This window comes from Acartia tonsa, chromosome 7 (genome assembly GCF_053477335.1).
Source record: "Acartia tonsa isolate MP-2025a chromosome 7, ASM5347733v1, whole genome shotgun sequence".
NCBI classification, from domain to species: Eukaryota; Metazoa; Arthropoda; class Copepoda; order Calanoida; family Acartiidae; genus Acartia; species Acartia tonsa.
In genome coordinates this window covers 34,160,251-34,184,441 of record NC_137266.1, presented here as the reverse complement: position 1 = coordinate 34,184,441, position 24,191 = coordinate 34,160,251, and the positions used below count along the sequence as shown (strand labels likewise).

Sequence of the window (24,191 nt, the reverse complement as noted above, 5' to 3'; positions counted from 1 at the left end):
TCGGATAAAACATTCGTCCCTCAATAAAAAATGAAGTTTTGGGTATGGCATAATATTTTAGAAAACCTGAAGGGTCGAATATCTTAACTTCTGTCCTTCGAAAATGGCAAATTTTCTTATCCATTTTATCGAGCTTTGGTGTTAAAATTCGTGTTTGTCAAAGATTTCGAAAATAGACTTTTATCAAAAGTTTAAAAGAAATGTTTGCTTCCTTGAAAAGCGAGAATGTGTGTTGACGTTCAAAGTATATGTCCTTGTCTTTTTTGTTTAAGTATTTGGAATAACTATGCCCTAAACAGAAATTCTTATTCTTATTAAACCATACCCAAAACAAAAAACGACTTTTTTCATTTATAAATTCTTTAACTTATTTTAAAATAAATTTCACTAGCATTTTATACATAAATTATCAAATTTTTACGACTATTATTTTATAATACAATCACTGTATTAAAAGCATTCTTTAGCTAACTATACTATTAAATTTAAACGCATTAATTTTTTAGAGATGTTCACTGCTTGGTGGTTAAATTCAAATTGAAGAGAGAGACTTAAATTTTTTTACCGACGCCTAGCTAACTTGCGTGTGTGTGTCTCGGTGTGTGTTCCCGCCATTGTGTCTAAAGTCCTTAGACCACGCGGCGCAAGTAACCCACTGTAATGTACCGTACCGTACCATTACATGGACTACTTGCCTATCCTGCCGGCCTCACGTCCAAAGGTGCTCCCTTTACGTGCAATGCCTGAGCTTTGTGTTATAGCTATTGACCCGGCCCTTCTGGCTTGCCAAACTATACATTCTTAAATAAAACCCATGCCTTCTGTGCGCAAGGGTAAACTAGTGCCTCCTACCGGCGACTTTAGGAACTATTCAACTATACGTATATGGCCCCTGCCATAACACACAAATCAGAGACTCTCTGACCCGTTGGCCGTACCGCCTGCCTCTTTTCCTAAAGAAGGCCAGGCCGGTACATTATTACCGCACTCTCAACTGCATATACTAACACATATGACCCGTACCGGTTGCTTTCTATCAATCTACGGTCGACCAGACCTGTGTTCAATATATGCAGAATTTGTACCCTAATCTTTATTTATTTTTCCCGACGAAAAAGTTATATTATCATTCGGTCGATTGTGACGAAAACTGACCGCCTCATAACTAATCTGTTCCTCGAAACTCGATTAGGATCTCCCATACTTCGAATTATATTACGTCATGAATAGCAAAAATTTAGACAGTTTTTCCTCCACATTTTTGCCCTTTTTATTAGAATTAAAGATTGACAAGGCTATAAAACTATTGAGAAACCTTAAAATTGAACGTTATATATTTTATCTTATTTGATTTTGGGGAAATAAAGAATTATCAATATAATTGAGAGGTGGAATAATGTTTTTTTTTCTTATTGAAAAAAGGGAAAATTGTCTGCTTAGTTTTTAGCCATTGAAAATTTGAAAATAAACGACGACATTTGTAATATATACTTGATTGCGGCATTAGGAGGACAACATGCGCATACCAACACAAAAATCAATAATCTCTTGGGAAACAAATTGCTCTCTCTTTTGCTGGCTGTTGACAACTTCAACACCCCTTTTAGCACAGATTTTGTGTCTACCTTGGGCCCATGCCTCTGCTCTGACATGTTTGTATATGTTTTTATATTGATATTTGTCTTTTAATTGTGCAGATGTGTTGTCAAAAGATGCATTTAATTTAATTATTTTGGGGCGTGGCTCAAATATTGTTTGTTATTGTTGTGTCACGATTTTATGGTTTATCTCTAGTTTGGATATCATGTTTTTGGCAATCTTAGTGGGTTGTGCGTCTTTGCCTGTAAATTTTTATTATCACATTTTACATTATTAAAAATTTAATTATTAGTGAAATTGATCATATATAATTTATTGTTGAAAGTCTTATGCATGGTTGATCGAATAAAAAGTATTAGGTAAATTTCAGAAATATAGCTAATTTAAGGTTTTACAATGTATCCCAAACCTTGTTTACAGCGGAAAGGTTAAACTAAAATTTATAAATTAAGGTAAGATTTTATTTATTTTTTGACCAAAAGCATTGGAAATAATTTCGGTACAGTCGTTTTATGTATTAGTTGGGTGGCTAGATACAAAAGCTACGTACCTATGTAATATCAATATGTGTATATTTCTTTATGAAAGTTTGCAGATTCTGGCCATTTTTCATCGGATTAAAATTTATTTTGCATTAAAGTATTAGTAAACGATTTCTAGTAGTTTTATAGGATTTGCACGTTTTTATGAACAGGAGAGGTTAGTAACCTTTTTTCATTTAAACACCATTTAAAAGAATCGATATGTATTATTTTACTATATTTTAGTTTGTGAGAGGTTTAAAAAAAACTTGACCAAGATGCGGCCAGTGATTATTCTTTTCTGCCTTCTTGACCTTCATTTCACTATTTCTAGGGATGAACAACATGTTTCATTTTGAAAGAAATCTGATTTTCATGATTAGTGACAATATGTTATAATTCTTATTTTAATAGTCAGAAAAATTAAACAAATTAAAAGTATCAGCATAAGATACATTGCATGAAATCTAAATTAACTAACTAGGTTTCCTAACTTCTTTATTCTTAGAAATCTTACATACATACGTTTATTTGTTAAAACATGTTAATCTTGCGTAGAGCTGAATATGTTTATGAGAATGGACAATGGATTTGGAAGGTAAAATATCTATTATTTGAAACTAATTAAATTCATACATTTAATTGTTCTACCTACCTTCTTATGTATTGTATATTACATGGTGTGTCTGTCACCAGATGCTCAATGTTAGATTAATGACATTGCAACAGAAGCAGATTTGATAAGCATCTATTTTGACCAGTCCTGCCGGCATTGGCTGGTCAGTTACAATAAAAATTCATAAGCACTGACTTGAGAGCCTCTAAGAGTAAAAGACTTTGCTGGTGCTGCTGATGGTGTGGAGGCTACAGGTAGTTGTATCTCGGACAGGCTCTTCCTCGACAACCATTATAATCCATTATAACCAGGCAAATCAATCAATCAAGTATCTATTTTCAGGACGATGTACAACCAGTAGAAAAATCTCCAAGTTACAGTGACTCAGAGGGCTCCGGAGAAGGAGATTATTATGACAATGATAATGACGACAATTATGACTATAATTATGAAGGTGACACTAAGAATTATTTGTAAATTGATATTATTCAGAGAGGTGATGAGTTCGAATACTGACACAGACTGTTTAATAATTCTCAATATATACCTACTGTTAATATCTCTGTTGCCAAACTTTATTAATAAAAGTAGGTAGGATTTCATGGCCCCCAAACAGGCTTGACATTCTATAATACACACACAGATACGCCTATTAGACGATATGAAATTATTTATGCATAAAATTCTTATTAATTACCTATTATTTTATCTTTTATAATGTTTAGGAAGCGGAAGTAACAACGAAGACAATTATTACGAAGAAAGCTACCCAAGTGAGACAGAATACAACAATAATAACAACGGCCAAGACAACAGCTGGGATACAAATGCTAATGTGAATCAGATCAACCCGGGGAGCTCAAATAATAATAATAATAATTACGATTGGAAGAATGCGAATATCAACAACAATTTTAATTATAACCCGGTATGTATTTTTTGTTTCCTATATTGTTTATGTTTATGTTTATGTTTATGTTTATATAATTCTCATGGCCCCTACTGGAGCATATCGAGAATATTAGGGCATCATCAAAACATGTTAATTTTATCACAGATATAAGTACCACTAATAGAATATTCTTCACATTAACGGTTTTGTTAAAAGTCTTTAAAGTTTGTCATATTCTTTCTTGAAAATGTACAGGTTTCTTGCAGATTTTACGTTATCTGGTAGATTGTTCCATAGGTCAATGACCCTATTGGAAAAAAAGTTTTTGTAGACATCTGTGTTTACCCGTTTTTTCTTCAGGTTGAGTGGGTTGGCAGCTAGTCTAGTGACTCTTCCCAAATTAACATTTGCTCTTGTAAACCAGATGTTTTCTTCAACTTTGTCAACTTTGTTGAGGATTTTGTAGACTTGGATCATGTCAAATCTGGTACGTCTGTCCTCCAGTGATGTGATTTTTAGTTCCTTCAGTTTATCAGCATAATTTGAGCTATTTAAGCCACAGATAGAGTTTACAGCTCTCTTCTGGACTTGTTCTAATATTTCAACATCTGCAGCAGTCCAGGGGTTCCAAGTTACTGTAGAAAATTCCAGGTGGGGCCGAATATAGCGTTTATACAGTTGAAGAAACACTGTTTTATCTCTGTAATGAAAAGCTTTCAGGGTCTGGTTGAGAACAAAGTTGGCTTTTCTTGCAGCTTCTTGACATTGTTGCGATGGTTTTAATGTGCTGGAGGTTAGAATACCAAGATCTTTTTCACTGTCAATTTTCTGGAGCTTAACATTGTCAATAAAATACTCAAATTTAGGGTTTTTACGTCCAATATGCATAACTTTGCATTTACTTTTATTGAATTCCATGCCCCACTGAGTACTCCAATTGAAAAGATTATCAAGTGTTGTTTGAATAATCTTTCTGTCCTCATCACTGGTTATTTTGTGGGCTCCTTTGGTGTCGTCTGCAAACTTTTTCATCAAATCTATAAGTATTTTACAATCAATATCATTGATGAAAATTATGAACAGGATTGGACCAAGGATACTTCCCTGTGGTACACCTGAAAGAACTTCAATCCATTCTGAGAACACACCATTTAGGACAACTCTCTGTCTGCGGCCAGAAATCCAGTTTTCAATCCATTTCAAAAGGTTGCCATTGATGCCATGAGCTTTAAGTATAACAATTAGCCTTTGGAAGGGAACTTTGTCAAATGCTTTAGCATAGTCAAGGTAGATAAGATCGACAGAATCGCCTTCATCAAAAATTTGACAAACCTTTTCAAAAAATTCAAGAAGATTAGTTGCACAACTTTTATTCTTGGTAAATCCATGTTGACTAGATCTGATCAGGTTCTGTTCTTCAAGGTGGGCAACAATGTCGTCTTTGATGATAGATTCCATTATTTTACATGGAATTGGAGTCATTGCAAGAGGTCTGTGATTTGAAGGATTGCTTTTGGATCCTTTCTTGAAGACAGGTGTGATGTTAGAATCTTTCCAATCAGCAGGAATGTCGTTTGTTTGGAAAGATTTGGTATAAATCATTGTTAAAGGTTCAGCAATTTCAGATTTTACAGCCTTTAAAAGTACAACCTCAATTTTATCATTGCCAGGAGCAGAGCCATTTTTGAGTTTGTCTATCTTTGCCATCACCTTTTCTCGAGTAAAGTTTACAAATTCAAGTCTCTCATTAAATTCATGAGCTTCTGGTTCTGGGATGTTATTTGTGTCTTCTCTTGTGAATACACCACTAAAAAAGTTATTTAGTATTTCTGCCATTTGTTTTGGTTCTGAATGAGTTCCACCATTCTCATCTTTGAGTGGACCAATACTTGTCTTAACTTTAGTACGACTTTTAACGTAAGAGTAGAACTTATTATCACTGCTGTTTGATGTTTTTGAGATATGTTTCTCATAACTTTTTTTGGCCTTTCTCACTGCATTTCTTATTTGTTTTTCTTGCGCTACATAGTCATTATACTTAGTTTGGTCACTTTTACTGACTTTGTACAGTCTTCTTTTTTTCCTTATCATTGTAAGAATGTGCTTATTCATCCATGGAGGTTTCCTTGGAGACCTACGGTTTTTTCTGGGTACAAACTTTTCTTGCAGATTATCAATTTTACTTTTCAGTGTAGCCCACATTTCAGAGGCAGATTTATTATGAAATTCATTTTTCCAATTCACTTCGCTCATGCCATTTTTTATTCCATTGAAATCTGCTTTGTTCCAATCAAAAATCTTCTCGTTGGTAGTGTTTTTAGAGACATTGGTTTGAATTTCAAGTAATATCATATTGTGGTCACTTTTACTGAGGTTGTCCAATACACTCAAATCAACAATTAGCTCAGGGTTTTTTGTCAGAACAAGGTCTAAAATGTTACCTTTGATATGGGTTGGTTCTTCAACAGCTTGGTGGATGTTGTTCTCAATGATTGTGTTGAGAAATTTTCTGCCTTTACTATCCGCCATTTTATCATTCCACCTGATGCCAGGAAAGTTAAAGTCACCAATCATAAATGTATTATTATCCATTGTTTGGACTAGTTCACATAATTTGTCAATGTTTTCATTGTCACTGTTTGGGGATTTGTACACTGTAACAAATTTCACATGGCCTCCGTCATTACTGTAAAGTTTAAAAGAGTTGTATTGATTAAAATCACTATTAAGGTCATGTTCTAAAACTGTCAGGCCAATTTTAATGTACACAATTAATCCACCACCAATTCCATGAGCTGTATCAACTCTGTCTTTTCTCAATGAATTGTCAATACAATAACCAGGAATGTTTAAAATATCACTAGAAGTAAAATTATTGCACCATGTTTCACATAATAATATAATGTCAGGTTTAAGTTCATATGCTTGGCAGCTAAGTTCTTGTAGTTTAGATTGTAAACCACGAACATTGGAATAAATTATTTTTATTGTTTCTTTGCTGGGGGAAGAATGTCCTCCTGACTTTCTTCGCTCTGGTCCTGGTCTGGATTGGCTGTCCTTGTTGGCCTCTTTCTCTTTTGCCTTATCTGTGATTTTTGTGGCTCTTGCTCCTTCTTCCGTTGTTTTATAAGTTTTTGTTCTCCACGTGGCCCCACTAGCCTCCATGTCCAGTTTTTTGCATCTTCAGGATCCATTTCTTCGTTTCTTTTATTGGCTTCAGTTCTGATACGAGATTCTTCTTTTCTTTGTTTGGCAGTAAGATCAGGTGCAATAGATACATTACTCATTTCAGAATATTTAAGTTTATAAGCAGCTCCAATAATTTCGTTTCTTATTTCTTCAGTATCAAACCCTACTAATAGAGGTCTTGGTTCGTTGATTTCCTCAGATACTTTACCCAGCCTTGTAGCAAATTTAATGTTGGTATCAATATCAACAGCACAATCAACTTCAGACAAAACTTCTAGGGCTTCCAATTTATCCTGGCATTTTTTTATATGTCCTGGCAGTTCAGAATTAGCTTCGGGTATACCATAAAAGACAAGGTTTTTTTTCCTTGAATTTCGGTCAGTTATTTCTCTCAACACTTGATCAGCAGTATTTTCAGCATATGATAAAGCTTCTTCTTTCCTTTCTTTCAGGTCATTTTGAATGGATGCAACATTTGCATTAGTGGCAGTAATGTTGTCTTCGTTTTTCTTGGTTTTGGATTTAAGATCTTCCACAGTTTGTTTTAGTTCATTTATTTCTCTGGTATTGGCGGCACAAGCATTGCTCAGCTGTTTGTATGCACTCGTACACCCTTCGCAGCTCCAGCAATGGAAACCAGACCTCTCAGTCATTGCAACAACAAGGTTATAAGTTTCTGGACCAACACAGTCGCCATGGACCCATCTTTGACAAATACAGCAGCTGATGGATTTGGTTTTGACTTCTTTTTTGCAGTCAATACATGGGTTTTTGGGTGCCATTTTTACAAATAAAACTTAATGTGTACTTTAGTCTCCCCTTAGGCGAGGCTTCAAAGAAACCTTAAAGGGTGGCCCTGCGAAGGATCACCGTGAGATTCAAGTACAGATAAATCACAAAAGTTTTTGATCACAATAATAAAAATAAAACAAGTAAGATAATATGCACTGTTTTCTTTTTTTTTTTGTTTTTTTTTATACTTTTTCTTTTCTTTTTTTTACTTTTTTTTAAACTTTTTTTTAAAACTTTTTTTTAAAACTTTTTTTTTCTTTCTTTTTTTTTCTTTTTTTTTCTTTTTTTCTTCTTTTTTTATACTCTTTTTTTATCCTCTTTTTTTTTTACTTTTTAAAAAAAAAATTCTTTTTTTTACTTCCTTTTGTTTGGTTTGTTTTTTTTCTCTTTTTTTTTCTTATATATATCTTTTAGTGCATTACATAATTAAAATAAAAACATAACATTCAGACAAATTCAAAATACATAAAATGACATATTATTATAATAATATAATATAATGGGTATTTAATCTATCGTTTTGGGTATTATTTTAGAATAAAAGTTGAAAATTAGGGATTTTCAGGCCCCCGGGAGTATTCTTAGCCCCCCAGCACAGCTTCACGTCACTAAGAAAAAAAATTTAATGTCTTTATCCTGGGTCTATTTCAGCCTCCCCAGACAGCTATTAAACTTTATTCTCAGTCCGACCACAGCTCCTCTATGCTCAGCAGGATTGTTCCGACATTTTTTGCCTGTCCCTTGACATTTTTGGTAGATTTGTTTATTTGTTCTGAAAAACCGTACATGGACAAAGAGAACTTCTAACTGATAATTCAAACCCCAAGTCTTTGTGTTTATATTTATTGTTTTCCTATTTAATAGTAAGGCATAACAAATGATTATGCATTCGTTTCTATAATAACAAGTGTGGCAACATTCTAAAAAACGAAGTTCAAATTCGTTAGGCAAGGGATAAAATGGATAGCAACAACTGTAAAGTAGTATGACATCAAATATACAACAAAAATTTTGTAAAAATAGTAAAAATGCCACAGGCGGACAGTAAAATTACATAACCAAATTTGAAATTTTGTTCGGCTTCGCTTTGTAAAATTTGGAAGAACTACACACAATGCGACATTGATAATTTAATATGTTGTACTTATTAAGTATGCAAAAGCTTAATATAATGCGGAGCATACTTGTCTTAGACAATTTTATTAGACCTTTTAGTTTCTTTTAGAAGTTATTATTTTATTTTATTTTCTATATAGAACAACGATGAAGATATCCAGCTAACCGACGACACAAAAACGACACAATTCGCTGTAGTGACAACGACCCCCGCCCCGACAACCATCGTAAAGCTGACGACAAAGCCCATCATCGTGGGTAATACAAACATTCACCCGACGTCGTTTTTCGCACAGCCGGGAATCCTTGCGGCTGTGGTGGGTGGTGCCGTTGTGGGGCTCCTCTGTGCTATTCTACTTGTCATGTTTATTGTGTACAGGTGAGTAACAAGAATAGATAGATTAATGTGAAATTAAAATTACACTTCCCTAAAGTATACCTATCTAAAGGAATTTAAGTTTTCATCAATTTTAAGGTCAAATAGCTAAACCAATGGATAGAAGTATTAACAGCTTAAATAAAGCCCTTTTCCAGATAAAAAGATTTTTGGTCTCATTAATAACAATTTTTACCTTTTGTAAAATTGGATGCTTAGTGTTACTATTAGCTGCATTATGGTTGACACTAATTTTATATTTGATTTAATATACATATTTTCTATGAGTTATCCCAGTTATTTTACTTTTCCAAGAAACGTGAAGTGGTTAAGGGTCCAATTTTCTTGAAAATTTGATTTGGTTTTCTCCAGTCAACTTTGTACAAATTAAGTATTTACAATTTTTTTCACAAAAAAATTTATACACAAATTTAACATAGATATAAATAAGAGCGGGGTGATTTATTTTTTAAAGATCTCGTAAACAAGGTAAAAAGGAAGATCACATGAACCTAAGAAAGCTAACTTTCACATAGGTTTTTCTAAAAGAGTGTATTTTAACTTTTAAGGCCTATTAAAAATAGATAGGTATCCAGTTCTTAAACTTGACCTTAAAAAAAACATTATTTTTAGGTACTTACTGTAATATATTTTTAATTGTCCATTTATTTCACTGGTGGAAAATAACTCTTTCGGATAATTTGTCATTTTGATGCAATGCCAACAATTTGATTTAGTTGAAGGCTGGGAAAAGGGATAGGGTTTGACAAACATAGAATGAAATTTTAATCAATTTGAAATCAAATTCCCCCCCAAGCTTTTTAATTTTTTGTGTGTGGGGCCGGGATAGTGGTTGAATAAGGGTTTTCAAAGGTTTGGGGAGGTTAATCTAATGTATTTTTTTTAATGGGAGTGAACGAACACCCCTTTATTCCTTCCCCTTGGTCGTCCGTGATTCCCCCCCTTTAAAAAATATATATTCCTATCCATAAATCCCTTGAGGATGTTGTGTTCTAATTTAATGCATTTAGTTAGTTGAGTCCTCTTCTGTTCATCAATATAAATAACTATTTTTTTGCATTCATTAAATAGCATATAAATTCTCTACCTACCGATCTATTAAGTACAAAAATTTCAGACAATTTAAAAGCTTTAAGTACCTGAATTGAATATTTGAAAACATAAAGTTATTTTAATATTCTAGTTTTTAAATAAATGTCATTGATTTATAAATCCTCTCACCAAGTCCTGATGTGAAGTCTTAAAAAAAACTTTTGCCTCACTAAAATTTTAGTGAGGCAAAATTATCCCCTCTAAATTTTTAGCGATCCTCACTGATTTTAGTGAGGCAAATTTTTGTAAAGAATTCACCTCTGGACTTTACAATATTTTTTTATTTGTCTGGTTCAAGAAAATGGCCTATTTATTATTCATGGTATATTACTTAAAAGTCTTTAATAAATATAGAATTTTAATAATCTTTTATCAACTGTTAGTTCAAAGACGGACTCTCCGAGTCTCCATCCATAGTTATAGAGTAGCTGCTATACTAAAATTCCTCCAATTTTCTAGGAAGAATCAAAATAATTTTAAGAAATATTTTATCTTGCTTAATATCTTGAAACCTATTTGAAGTTTTCCATGATATAAACCTAAGATTAGTTAAAGGTAGTAGGGTAGAAAAGATAGAAGTAAAAAGAAATCCATTTTTATTGGCATTATAAAAAAATGTTATTTGCATTGCCTAGATATTAGCTATGATAATATCTTTGTGAGATAAAAGGCAATTTAATTTCAACCTTAAGTACACCTCAAACAAGTTTTTGCATTATAGTTTTGATGCTTTGTTTAAGGCTAGGCTAGATTAAGAACGGCTTAGAGGAGTCCCTCAAGGCTAGTTTTCGCAAGTTTTTTGCCTTCAGGGGAAAGGAACCCATTATTTGAATAAAAATAATGATGAGGAAGTTTTAATATGTTCACAAGACCTTTTTAAGTTTTTCAAGTCCATTTTTATCAAAAATTGAACTTTTAAAACTTTCAAAAGTCAAAAATAAAAAAATATTTTTTATGGGGAAAAAAATATGTCGAGTTTTTCTTGATTTTAGATCGGAGCCGGAGCCGCACCAAAATCAAACGGCTCCGCCACGCTGGGTTAAGGAGATTTTACAAAAATTACAATTTTCAAATGCTTACTCTATGCTAACTCTATTGGGTGGGTAAGATATTGGCGAGGCTTAGTAGAAATGTTTAGTGGTTAAACTTCGCAAGATCTTGTCAAGTTTCAATTCAATTGCATTCTACACTAAGTTTATGGTGTACTTGGTATGTTATCAGGGATTTAGGCATAGGTATTATGCAAAAGTTTTACAGCATAGATTTAAGTGGGTGTTGTTTCTAAAAATGAGATAAATAGAGTTATATATTTCAGTTTTGTTAATTGGTTTTTAAACCATTTAAAAATACGGCATAATTTTCAGATCAGCTTATTACTGTTTTAGGTTAGGTCATGAGAAGGGAATCCGAAGAGGGATTATGTCCAAAACCTAAATTATATGTCACATATCTCTTATCTAAAATAAAACTTGCATATTATTCTTAAAACGAAACATTGTTATGGGGAATCCCCCCTCCTGTCCTCTTGAGACGAGGTTACGAAGGCTATCTATTCTATCTCAAAATTACATCTCTTTATTCTAGACTTTAATATTTAGTTTGATTCCATCTTTTTAATTAAAGTCCTTAGAAGCTAAGCAGTACTTAACTAATATTTCATTACATTTATGTTAGTTTCCCTCGTATCGCATATCTACAATGGTAATCATTTGACATTTTTGTATGGAATTCAGACATCTATCTTTAATAGTGCCAAAAGAATTATATGTCCCTTTAAACTCAAACACATAGCGGATAATATTAAATAGAGTGATGTTATTAGATAAGGAAATTTCAGCCTTTAATTTTTAACAGTATTTAACATTCTAAATGTAAAGTAGCTTCGCTACCTACTAAAAAGGATGACAACATCCATAAGAAGTGAAGCACAAATATTCATAAAGGATAAACGGACAAAGTTAATTTTATAGAAGATGTTCAGTTGATGAAATATGCAATAAATCATAGAAATTTACTATATCTTGACGAGAGAAAAAAATAAACATTATTTTATGTCTTTTTATGCACTGCCGTGAGACGGATGGACCAAGGGAGTTATTGACCTATACTGGATTTCAATTGATACTGGGAATCTTCACTAAAAATCTTTAATAGTAGCCGAGAAATTCGCATTTTACCCATAGCTTTATGGTTGGTTGAATGGATGGACAGACAATGATAATTACAGAGTAGTTTCGCAAATAAAAAGTAAAAATGTTTAATATTACACTTAATTGTATTAGTCTATAAAGGTTATTAAACCTGTTTTGTATTGTTTACTTAAGACTAAGAACATATTATTAAACTATGAATATTACATATTACACATACTTGAAGAAAGGGAGAGGTGATTATTGTAGAGATCTCGTAATACAAATATGAAGGACATTTAGAAACATCTCAAGAGACATAAAAATTCATCACACTAAGTTCCGGATGAGCACTTATACCCCCCGCCCCTTATTTTTGATATTAATTGAAAATAAGGGGGGAGGGTATCCGAACGCACAATGGTACTTTTTGCAAAAGCGCCCAAAAATCTCATAATACCAAACATATACCAATTGGGAAGCATATCAATCTATCTAACATTGTCCTATCCCCGTATCCCTGACTAAATGAATTTCTTATGTTTGTTGTTAGGCTTCGAGTTGGTAGGGAACAACTATAACTAACATTAACCATTCATTAAGCATCAATTAAACAGTAAGATTTTAATTACTGAATATCTTTAGATTTAGCTAAACTTTTGTATTTCAACATTTTTTTTAAATGTAAATGTTTTTTTTTGGCATGAAAGTTAGTTAGGTAAGAGTGTAAACTTGTCAGAATTTATTATTGTACGTATAAATATTATCTTATTTCAAATAATTTTATTTATAAAAAAAGTACTAAAACAAATATTTAACCTTTTATTTATTGAAAGGGTGGGTTAACTTGTAGAGATGTCGTGATCTGGACAAAATGCAAACTACAGTTATGAATTATTTAGCACTAAAAGTTGGGATTACGATAAATTTACAAATTTTCCCTTTCCTATATATTTTTGCATAATTTTCTTGTTGGAGGGGTTAATATTATTATTGGTGTTACTACTCTATAATTTGAATTGTCTGTTTGCATAAAAAACCTGTAATTTGTTACACAAAACCTGACTAGAAATAGTATAATGGGCTATATAGTAGGTATTCAAAACCGTAATAAAAATTCATGATACTTTATAATGGGTTTAAATGTGCCTGTATTTTTTTCATACCTCAACCTTTACATGCACGTTTAGAGGGGGGGGGGGGGTGCCGGTTTAAGGTTATTTAGAAAAGTAATGGCTTGCTCTACATTCCCCAAACACAACTCTCTGCACGCGCCTGTTTCTATGTATGTGTTTTCTTTTTTGTGAATTTATATATTTTTTTCTAATACCTATTTAATATTTATATTTAGAATGCGCAAAAAGGACGAGGGTAGCTACAGCCTGGATGAGCCACGGAGATCCCCAAATGCCGCGCACCTGTACGCCAAAGCAAATTCTAGAGAATTCTTTGCTTAGAAAAAAATCCACCAAAAATAAAACTAACAGAATACTTACAAAAATATGGAAACTAAAACCAAATCAAAATGAAAACTACAGACTTAACACGCTGCTCTTTATTATAAACACACTTCTTCCAAGCTGAATTTAGGATTATCTACCCTAAGTTTGCAAAAAAAAAAGATGTGTGTTTAAATTATTAAATGTATATAAAATACCTAAGTATGTATCATTACACACATTTTAGCGACAGAACATATGTAAAATAGTGTAATATTATGTACCACCTAATAATAAAGGGATTATTATTGTACATTTTTAACCTAGCATAATATTAATGTTTGCTCGACAAAGATATTGTACCTACATTTTTCTTTCATGTATTATCATGTTTTTAATGTAGTATATAGGTATTTTTAAGTGTAATTAAATGCTTAGCATTTTAATTGCATATTAAATTTTTGCCATATGTGTGCCATAGAAAAACCTAATAAATGTATGTAATTAAAAATCGCCCAAAAAATTTGGCTTAATTCTTCTGGTTTTAGAAACTAATTCTGCAATAATATTGAAAATTACAATATTAGAATCTCTTACGTCACGAAAGTTATTTCAATAAATCCATCTTTAGTATTTGAAACTCAATAGACTTAATAAAAATCTAATAGAACATTATTTGCTCAGAAATTTAGATAAAAACTTTTTTTATTTGATATTTTATTTGTAAATATTGAAATTTACTTTGTTTTATCAAATCTTTAAAAGATTACCTATGATTATTTAAATCTCGTTTTCAACTATTTAAGACAATTTAAAATTATATTAAATTACTTAGTTAATTTAATTAGGCAATAGAAAGCTCTAAAATCCTTTTGCAGATTTTTTGTATGATTTTCTTAACGAAAAATGTAATTGTTGTTTTTCTCTCCCGGTTTATTAAGTATTGTACAGCATTTGTGTAAATTTATGATTATATTTACAGTATTTTACAAGTCAGGGTATATTATTTAATTAAAGAAAAGTGTTTTGCTTTAAACTAGGATTATTTTTATTTCCATATAGGAGTTAACTAAATGTATTAAAATTCTTATATAAATAGATTTTTAAAATTGGTTGAACTATAATAAAGTTTCATTTTTAACATTTGAAATCAAAATATCTACTTAGGCACATTTTTATTTGTAATTTGTTTCTACAAAAAGTTTCATGAAAAATTGTTTAGATTTCCACTGATAACCAATTTAATTGTATTAAAGTAACATTAAAATTTAACTTACAAAGTTACAAACCTCTAAAATTAAAATTAACATTCCCAATACTAAGATATTCCCATAATATGGGACAAGAACAAGTAAAGACCATTTATATCCAACTTTAAACTAATGAAAAGACATAAAAGTACATTTTTACTAATGAAATATCATATTTATCTCATTTTATAAGATATTAATGACAAGGGCAGGGAAGGGCACCAAAAGAAAAATAATTTTCAGCTTTTTAATCTGCCAGTAAAAAATACCTATAAATAAGTGCATTAATATTTTGGTAGAAAATTTTAATACAAAAATAGTTTTTCTTTAGGAGCCACATCCCTCCCCTTGCAAAATGTTTGCTAAGGTTTTTAATATTCAAATTTTTTTCATATCATGTACAAAACTTTTGATTACTTTACAATGCACAGATTTTACTTTTTTTTGTCAAATTTAGAAATTTGTCATTAATATATTATTCATAATTAGGAAATTATGTAATTAATATGTATTTGTAGATATCTTTAAATTTAAATTTTGTATTTTTAAACCCTTTGTAAGACATAGGATATGATTTTAAATATGATGTTCTAACAAATTGCAATTATATTTTGGGCTTTGATCAGAAAAATAAAGTTTTGGGAAAAATTTAATTTCTTCATCCATATCTTATAACATCCAATGTTTTAAAATAGCAATTGCAAGAACATTATTATGTAAATGTGCCATTAAGGACATTTGAGCTTCTAATTTAGTTGTTGGAAATCATTAGGTATTTTACACAAATTTTCAATTTTGAAATAGAGATTATTATGTTTTGAAATTTAATTTTTACCTCAATATTAAGAGGTGGTGGCGAGTATTTGAAGACATCTCGTAATAAAGGCAATTGGAATATTAAAAAAAAAACATTCTTGTACATATTCCTATTATCTTAATTACGAGTTTCTAAAATAATTACTACCCCTTCCAGATTTTTCTTTTTTTTTCTTATGTAAATACCATATGAATTTATATTTTTGTTAATTTTATTAGCATTGTGATAACATATTTTGTTTTCTCTAAAATGCACAATTAAAAAGAAATATTTATTAACCTTATATTTAGTTATTAAAATTTATAATTGACAATTTGTTTTGATTAACCTAATGTATAATCCATATAAGCATTTAGTTTGTTGTTATTAATTTGAGAATAATAAACAGAGAATTATAAAAGACCTAGTCCTAGTTTAATTAATGTAAATTAGTTTTAAGTGTTATTAACCATTGCTTTTGTTTCAGAGAAATTTACATTAAGAAAAAAATGTTAACTTGAAAAATAAATAAGCAAAATGAGGGGAGGGAACGAGAAACTTACAGGTTAATAATAAAAATGCTTTAATAATAAAATAAGAATTTTATATTAGACAGAAGTGCAGAATCCATAATAAAGTTTATGCAAATAATTTGGAATAAATGTATTGTACAGTACAAGCTGGATAAATCACAATAAATTAAAGCACAGCTACTCCAGGCACGTCCAAGCTTTTTATTTTGCATTCTTCTATAATTTGGAAGAAGCTAAATAACGTATATCCTATTGAATTTCTTTTCAAATTTATCAGAGAGGGTTTTAGCAATTCAAATTGCAATTTGGATAAATAGAATAAATTTTTTGATGACGTTTAGTTACGGGCTATCAACAATAGGTATACAAATAGGAGGAATCAATGGCATTGTCTTGAAAGAAAAAGACGGGAATAGTCCCTTTCGTAACATCGCCCAATAAGGGGCGATTCGTCGTATTTTTAAAATGGCTTTTTATAGGTTAGGTTAGGTTATATTGGGTTAGGTGATTACCCCACAGGGTTAGGTAATTGGCTCCGCAGGGGCTAGAAATAGGAGAAAAGCTACTGTGAAAAATACGAAGAATCGCCCCATAAGGTGCGATGTTACGAAAGGGGACTATACCCAAAAAGACTAAAATTGTAATATTAGGATTGAGACAAATTAAGCATATTTTTGTTTTGTTCAGGTTTAATTCTTGCACGCGGAGGTAGCAAAGGAATACCATTAAAAAATCTAGTAACAGTTGGCGGAATACCCTTACTAGAAAGATCTGTTAAAGCAATGAAGGTAAAACTTCATTGATAATAAATTTTAAAAACTAAAAATGAACTAAAGCAAAAGAAATATTAACTGCAGGGCCGGGAGGGTGTTGACATTAGACTTTAAAATACACTGGTACACAAAGTTTATGACATCATTCTCTTAATCGTTGGTTCAAACTAACACTATCCAAACTAATAATCTTAATCTACATAAGGGATAATTATCAAATTTATTTTATCGTCATTGGGGTTGACATTTATTTTTCGTCCATTAAGATTCATATACCTAAATAATAATGTTTTTTGATAGTAATATATTTGTGCCACAGTTTTCAAAATATTGCCAGAAATTAACGACACAAGGGGAAAACTTACGGGAAGCGTTGAGCTTTATAGAACACGATATGCATGTTAACTAAACCGAAATTATTAATGGTATATGATAGCCTCAGACAGAAATTATAAAGATCATGATACTAATGTAATTATGTTTGATAGAATAATTGACTTTGTTTTTAAATAGTTAAATTAAATGACCAAAGATATCTATATAATATGGTAAATGACCTTGAAAGATAAAATGATATATTCGCCATGAGGCTATCCTTGCATTTTAAATAATGTGAAAATGTATTTAGGATTTTGGAAGATTTGATTCAATATGGGTCTCAACAGATCATTTAGGTAAGTTTAAATTAACAAATAAATTACAAATTACAGGCTGGCCACAAACATACTATTTCCACTATTTCCACTATTTCCACTATTTCTGCATACTATGCAAACTATTCCAAAAAAATATGCTATTTCCACTATTGTCCAAAATTGCATACTATTTCCACTATTTCTTTGGATTTCAGATAAATCTTCAATTTTTAGGTAACTAAAACAAACTGATTTTTTTGATCATGAAAAAAAAGCCAAGTAGCAGGTTTCATCGCATTTTCACAGTATCTTTTCTCCTATTTCTAGTCCCTGTGGGGGGGTCTAACCCTGCGGGGCAATCATTAACACTTACCTAACCTAAATGCCTATCTATGCTACTGTGAAAATGCGGCAAACTCGCTACTTTGTTTTCAATTTTTTTTTAGAAATGTTTCCAGAAGAAAGTAGTCTTTCAGTTCAGATTGTTGTACCTTTATTGAAAGTTATTGGTATTTCTACATTCAATGTAAAGATTTCTCCTTTTAAATTTTAATATCATTGAGGAGTACTTTTATTATTAAATGATCCTACAGGTTACTGAGGTTTATGATTAACTCCTAACAAACTAATATAAATATAATGTGTTTCTCTATGTCATTAGAAAGATCCTCTCATTTTGTTGTAAAATATTTATTATTTGAACTTTTATTATTATTATTTATTAAACCATTTAGGAGGGGATATTTACCCCCCCCCCCCCCAAAATAAAAAATCTCTAATAAAAAAATTTTTTGGCGCGCTTCGCGCGCATTTTTAATACTATATATTTAACAAAATTTAAATTACCCCCCCCAAAAATTTTACCCCGGGGGTAAATTTTGGGAGGGGTAAACTAAATTTACCCCTGCCAACAGATTTCAGAGGGGGTAATTACCCCCCCCAAGCAAATTTTACCCCGGGGTAAAAATTTTGGGGGGGGTAAAAAAAATTTGCGGCGCGCTTCGCGCGCCATTTTACCCCCCCCAAAAACGAATTACCCCCCTCTTAAAAAAATTTTAACCCCCCCAAAATAAAAAGCTTCGACGCCCCTGTCAGAAACTTTACCTTTATTTATTATTATATTTGAACTTTCAATTTTTTTATATAATATTTCTTTTTAAAATCACGATATGAATTATGACACTGTGCACAACAAAATTATTTTACTAGTCCAAAATTTTTAATAGTCAATAAACAACTTATTTTTTTACTAATTCTTAGCTCATTTTTTAAAATTTTTTTTCAGAATAGAATGTTGGTGTTTGTTACTATGTTTTTCAATCTAATAAGACAAGAAAGTAATGATTTCCTGATAGCTAACCAACATTTTAAGGCCCTATAGTGTTTTAAATGCTTGCTATTTCATACTATTTTGTTTAAAATGCATACTATTTCATACTATTTTTAAAAAATTTACATACTATTGCATACTATTTTTTAAAATTATACATACTATTGCATACTATTTACTTTTTTTTGCATACTATTTTATACTATTTTGAAAAAAAGTCTGTGGCCACCCTGAAATTAGATTGCTCTAATACTTAACAAAACTTAGATATTGTCCATTGTATAATCTATTTGATCAAATATGAACCTTTACCTAACAATATCAATTCAACATTTTTTGTTTTTCTAGAAATTTCTGCATGTGCATATAAACTTGGTGTAAAGGTAAGTTTCATTCAACACTTATTTGGTTTTATTTTAACAAAATGCCTTTTAAAATTAAAAATATAAATGTCCCTTAGTATTTTGCTTTGAAAAGTCAGAAAGACATGTATTAAAAAACTATTTTGCCACTAAGCTATTTGCAAAATAAAATTGATCATCAATACGACAAAACCAAATGTTTTTCCTTTATCTTTTTAAAATCTATATAAAAAAAGCTTTCCTTTTTTCCTGGCTGAAAATTAGGATACAAAATAGTCTTTCTCAAGGTGTTAAATCCAGCCCTTGAAAAGTAAGGGGGGGGGTTTTTAATGCAACCATCTCGTAATCAGTGAGCAAATGGCACTTAGAATTCGAATTTCGATCTGAAATTTTCCATGAGTAATCCTTGATAGGTCTATTTTCCCTAAATCGAACAAAAAGTTGGAAAAGTAACGACTAGCGGCTGGCAGCTCAGCCGTTTAGCCGTTTTTTGCCTATTTTTAGGGCAAATTCATCATTAATTACGTAGGAATCAACTTTTTAAAACATATTTGTGGTTTAATTCATGTTAAATGATACCTAACAATAACCATTTTTCAAAATTTCTAGTACCAGCTGCTAAACGGCTAGAACCGGCTGAAAACGGCTGGGAGCCGCCAAGAGTATAAAGGGTAGATAGGGCTTGTGACATGTCTAGGGGTAGGTTTCTATGGGTGCTGAGCTCAAAAATGCTACTAAAAATAGTGACGGCCAATCCATATTGCAGCTGGGTAACAGCTGCAGCTAAGCTGCGAGCGGCCAAGAGTAGAATGAGTAGATAGGGCTTGTGACGTGTCTAGGGGTAGGTTTTTATAGGTGCTGAGCCCAAAAATAGTGGAGGCCCATCCACATGGCAGCTGGGTAATGGACGCAGCTCAGCTGGGTAACGACCGCAGCTCAGACGAGATAGGCCAAGAGTAGAATGAGTACATGAGGCATGTGACGTGTCCAGGATTAGGTTTTTATGGGTGCTGAACTCATAAATGCTTCTAAAAATAGTTTCGGCCAATCCCTATGGCAGTTAAGTAATAGCTGCTGCTCAGCTGCGGGCGGCTAAGAGTAGAATGATTAGACAGGGCTTGTGACGTGTCTAGAGGTAGGTTTTTATGGGTGCTGAGCTCAAAAATGGTACTAAAAATAGTGGCAGCCCATCCATATGGCAGCTGGGTAACGGCTGAAGCTCAGCTGGTAGAGGCCAAGAGTAGAATGAGTACATAGGGCATGTGACATGTCTAGGGGTAAGTTTTCATGGGTGCTGAGCTCAAAAATGCTACCAAAAATAGTGGCGACCAATCCATGTGGCAGCTGAGTAACAGCTGCAGCTCAGCTGCAAGTGGCCAAGAGTAGAATGAGTAGATAAGGCTTGTGATGTGTCTAGGATAGGTTTTCATGGGTGCTGAGCTCAAAAATGGTACCAAAAATAGTGGCGACCCATCCACATTGCAGCTGGGTATCAGCTGCAGCTCAGCTGCGCGCCACCAAGAGTATAATGAGTAGATAGAGCTTGTGACGTGTCTCGGGGTAGGTTTTTATGGGCGTTGAGCTCAAATATGCTACTAAAAATAGTGGCGACCAATCCACATATGGCAGCTGAGTAACAGCTACAGCTCAGCTAGAAGCGGCAAAAAGTATAATGAGTAGATAGGGCTTGTGATGTGTCTTAGGGTAGGTTTTTATGAGTGCTGAGCTCAAAATGCTACCAAAAATAGTGGTGACCCATCCATGTGGCAGCTGGGTAACGGCGGCAGCTCATCTGGGAGCGGCCGAAAGTAGAATGAGTACATAGGGCTTGTGACGTGTCCAGGGGTAGGTATTTATGAGTGCTGAGCTCAAAATACTACCAATAATAGTGGCGGCTCATCCATATGGCAGCTGGGTAACAGCTACAGCCCACAAGCCCTATCTACTCATTCTACTCTTAGCCTCCCCCAGCTGAGCTTCAGCCGTTACCCAGCTGCCATATGGATGGGTCGCCACTATTTTTGGGAGCATTTTTGAGCTCAGTACCCAAAAAACTTACCCCAAGACACGTCACAAGCCCTATGTACTCATTTTACTCTTGGCCGCTCCCATCTGAGCTGCAGCTGTTACTCAGATGCCATATAGATTGGCCGCCACTATTTTTGGTACCATTTCTGAGCTCAGCACCCATTAAAACCTACCCCTAGACACGTTATAAGCCCTATCTACTCATTCTACTCTTGGCCTCTCACAGCTGAGCTTCGGCCGTTACCCAGCTGCCATATGGATGGGCTGCCACTATTTTTGGTACGTCACAAGCCCTATGTACTCATTTTACTCTTGGCCGCTCCCATCTGAGCTGCAGCTGTTACTCAGATGCCATATAGATTGGCCGCCACTATTTTTGGTACCATTTTTGAGCTCAGCACCCATAAAAACCTACCTCTAGACACGTCACAAGCCCTAACTAATCATTCAACTCTTAGCCGCTCGCAGCTGAGCAGCAGCTATTACTTAACTGCCATAGGGATTGGCCGAAACTATTTTTAAAGCATTTTTGAGTTCAGCACCCATAAAAACCTAACCCTGGACATGTCACATGCCCTATGTACTCATTCTACTCTTGGCCTCTCCAAGCTGAGCTGCCGCCGTTTCCCAGCTGCCACATGGATGGGCCGCCACAATTTTTGGTAGCATTTTTTAGCTCAGCACCCATAAAAACCTACCCGTAGACACGTCACAAGCCCTATCTACTCATTCTACACTTGGCCGCTCGCAGCTGAGCGGCAGCTGTTACCCAGCTGCCATTTGGATTGGCCGTCACTATTTTTAGTAGTATTTTTGAGCTCAGCACCCATAAAAACCTACCCCTAGACATGTCACAAGCCCTATCTACTCTTCATACTCTTGGCCGCTCCCAGTCGTTTTCAGCCGGTTCTAGCCGTTTAGCAGCTGGTACTAGAAATTTAAAAAGTGGTTATTGCTATCATTTAATATGAATTAAACCAAAACTATGTTTTAAAAAGTTGATTCCTAAGTAAATAATGATGAATTTACCCTAAAAATAGGCCAAAAACGGCTAAACGGCTGAGCTGCAGCCGCCAGCCGTTACTTTTCCAACTTTTTGTTCGATTTAGGGAAAATAGACCTACCAAGGATTACCCATGCAAAATTTCAGCTCGAAATTCGAATTCTAAGTGCCATTTGCTCACTGATTACGAGATGGTTGCATTAAAAACCCCCCCCTTAATTTCTCCCCAAATATAGAATTTGTTTCTTGGTAAGTTTTGATTTGTTTTAGTTGTTCAACAGATCAGAAGAAAATGCGTCAGACAATTCAACATCTATAGCCGCAGTCGCAGAATTTTTACAATACAATAAGGTAATCCTTAAACAAGGCCAAGGTGTTACAGATTTATGTCTTGGCCTAATTGGTATAACTATACAGCATATTTAGACGAAACAGACAACGTAGAGCATCCGCTCGTTGTTGGGGAGGTTGTGGATTCGATTTTTGGTCGCGTCATAACTAAACTTTTCCTGTACCTATGGAAGGCTTTACTGAATTGGAGTACCATATTGGTCATGTGATTAGCAAGATACTTTGGAACAAACACACAGACAAACACAGAGACATTTTACTACTTTTATATAACGCCACATTTGTGTTTCGGTTAGTTTATAATGTTTGTAGAATTTCATTTGTTGTATTTCAGAAAGTGGAAATTCTGTGTCTCGTTCAATGTACTTCACCATTTCTACAACCAACATTTCTAAACACAGGTAAATAAATATCTCTGGAATGGCAAGTATAATGCTGAAAAAAGACTTAAAAAACATAACATAACATTTATTCAACTTTAATTAATTTAACTTTAAATACATACCTAGGTATAATAAAAAACAAGGATGACAACATCCATAAGTAGCGAAGCACAAAAAATCATGGATAGGAATACATACAAGTAGATCTGAAGTGTATTTATTAAAATCAAGAATAGATTTATTGGAGAAAATAAACACGAAACCTTGTTTTATTTTGTATAGGTAATGATGACAGTCAAAGTAAATTGCATAAAGATGCTCATAACAATGGAAAAGATTATTTTGATACTGATATCCCAAAAAAGTTTTAAAATTGGACCAAAAACACCAAAGATATGGGGAAATATGTAAAAACATATAAAAATAGCCAAAAACCTGCAAAAAGGCAGTCTGACCGTCATGGTTGTGTACTTTAAACAATAGAAAATTTAATTTTGATATCAGAAACTGAAAAAATTTTGTAAATCGGACCATAAATACCAAAGATATGAAGAAAAAAGGTGAAAAATACAATATAGACTAAAACCTGCTAAAAGGCAGGCTGACCGTCATGGTTGTTTCTTTTAACGACAGGAAATTTCATTTTGATATCTATAACTGAAACAATTTTGGAAATCGGACCATAAACACTAGACTATATAAGTTTGAAGGAATTTTAATTAATATAATAGATTTGAAATCTGCATAAAATTTTAAGGGTTTTTTTATAAAATTCGTTTTTTATATAATTCTTTATTTAAAGGCGCAAATACGATTTAAGTTAATTAATTTTGACATCTGTGATTGGTGGATTGAAAACTATCTGCGCTCTGATTGGAGAAGCTTAAGTGTCGTACATCATTCAACCAATTAGAGCGCGGGTAGGTTTCAATCTAGCTTTCCTATTGGTCAAAATAAATTAACTT

The 24,191-nt window shown here is 32.8% G+C and overlaps 2 protein-coding genes across 3 annotated transcripts in view; one reads left to right on the top strand and one right to left on the bottom strand.

Moving 5' to 3' along the window:
- Csas (CMP-sialic acid synthase) overlaps positions 1-24,191 on the top strand; it is a 43,366-nt gene that overhangs the window by 15,655 nt on the left and 3,520 nt on the right. The window contains exons 1-8 of one of the 2 annotated variants that reach the window (XM_080166055.1): positions 8,964-9,104; positions 12,897-12,959; positions 13,695-16,393; positions 17,049-17,149; positions 17,763-17,808; positions 19,448-19,482; positions 22,763-22,843; positions 23,178-23,244. In XM_080166055.1, coding sequence (XP_080022181.1) covers positions 16,366-16,393; positions 17,049-17,149; positions 17,763-17,808; positions 19,448-19,482; positions 22,763-22,843; positions 23,178-23,244 — 358 coding nt within the window. In that variant the 5' untranslated portion in view covers positions 8,964-9,104; positions 12,897-12,959; positions 13,695-16,365. Of the gene's footprint in view, positions 1-8,963; positions 9,105-12,896; positions 12,960-13,694; positions 16,394-17,045; positions 17,150-17,762; positions 17,809-19,447; positions 19,483-22,762; positions 22,844-23,177; positions 23,245-24,191 lie in introns of those variants that run through there. The other variant, XM_080166056.1, reaches the window with a different exon arrangement.
- Positions 3,848-6,157, bottom strand: LOC145324512 (uncharacterized). Its single transcript, XM_080167095.1, has one exon. It carries the CDS (start codon positions 6,155-6,157, stop codon positions 3,848-3,850), a length of 2,310 nt encoding a protein of 769 aa, XP_080023221.1.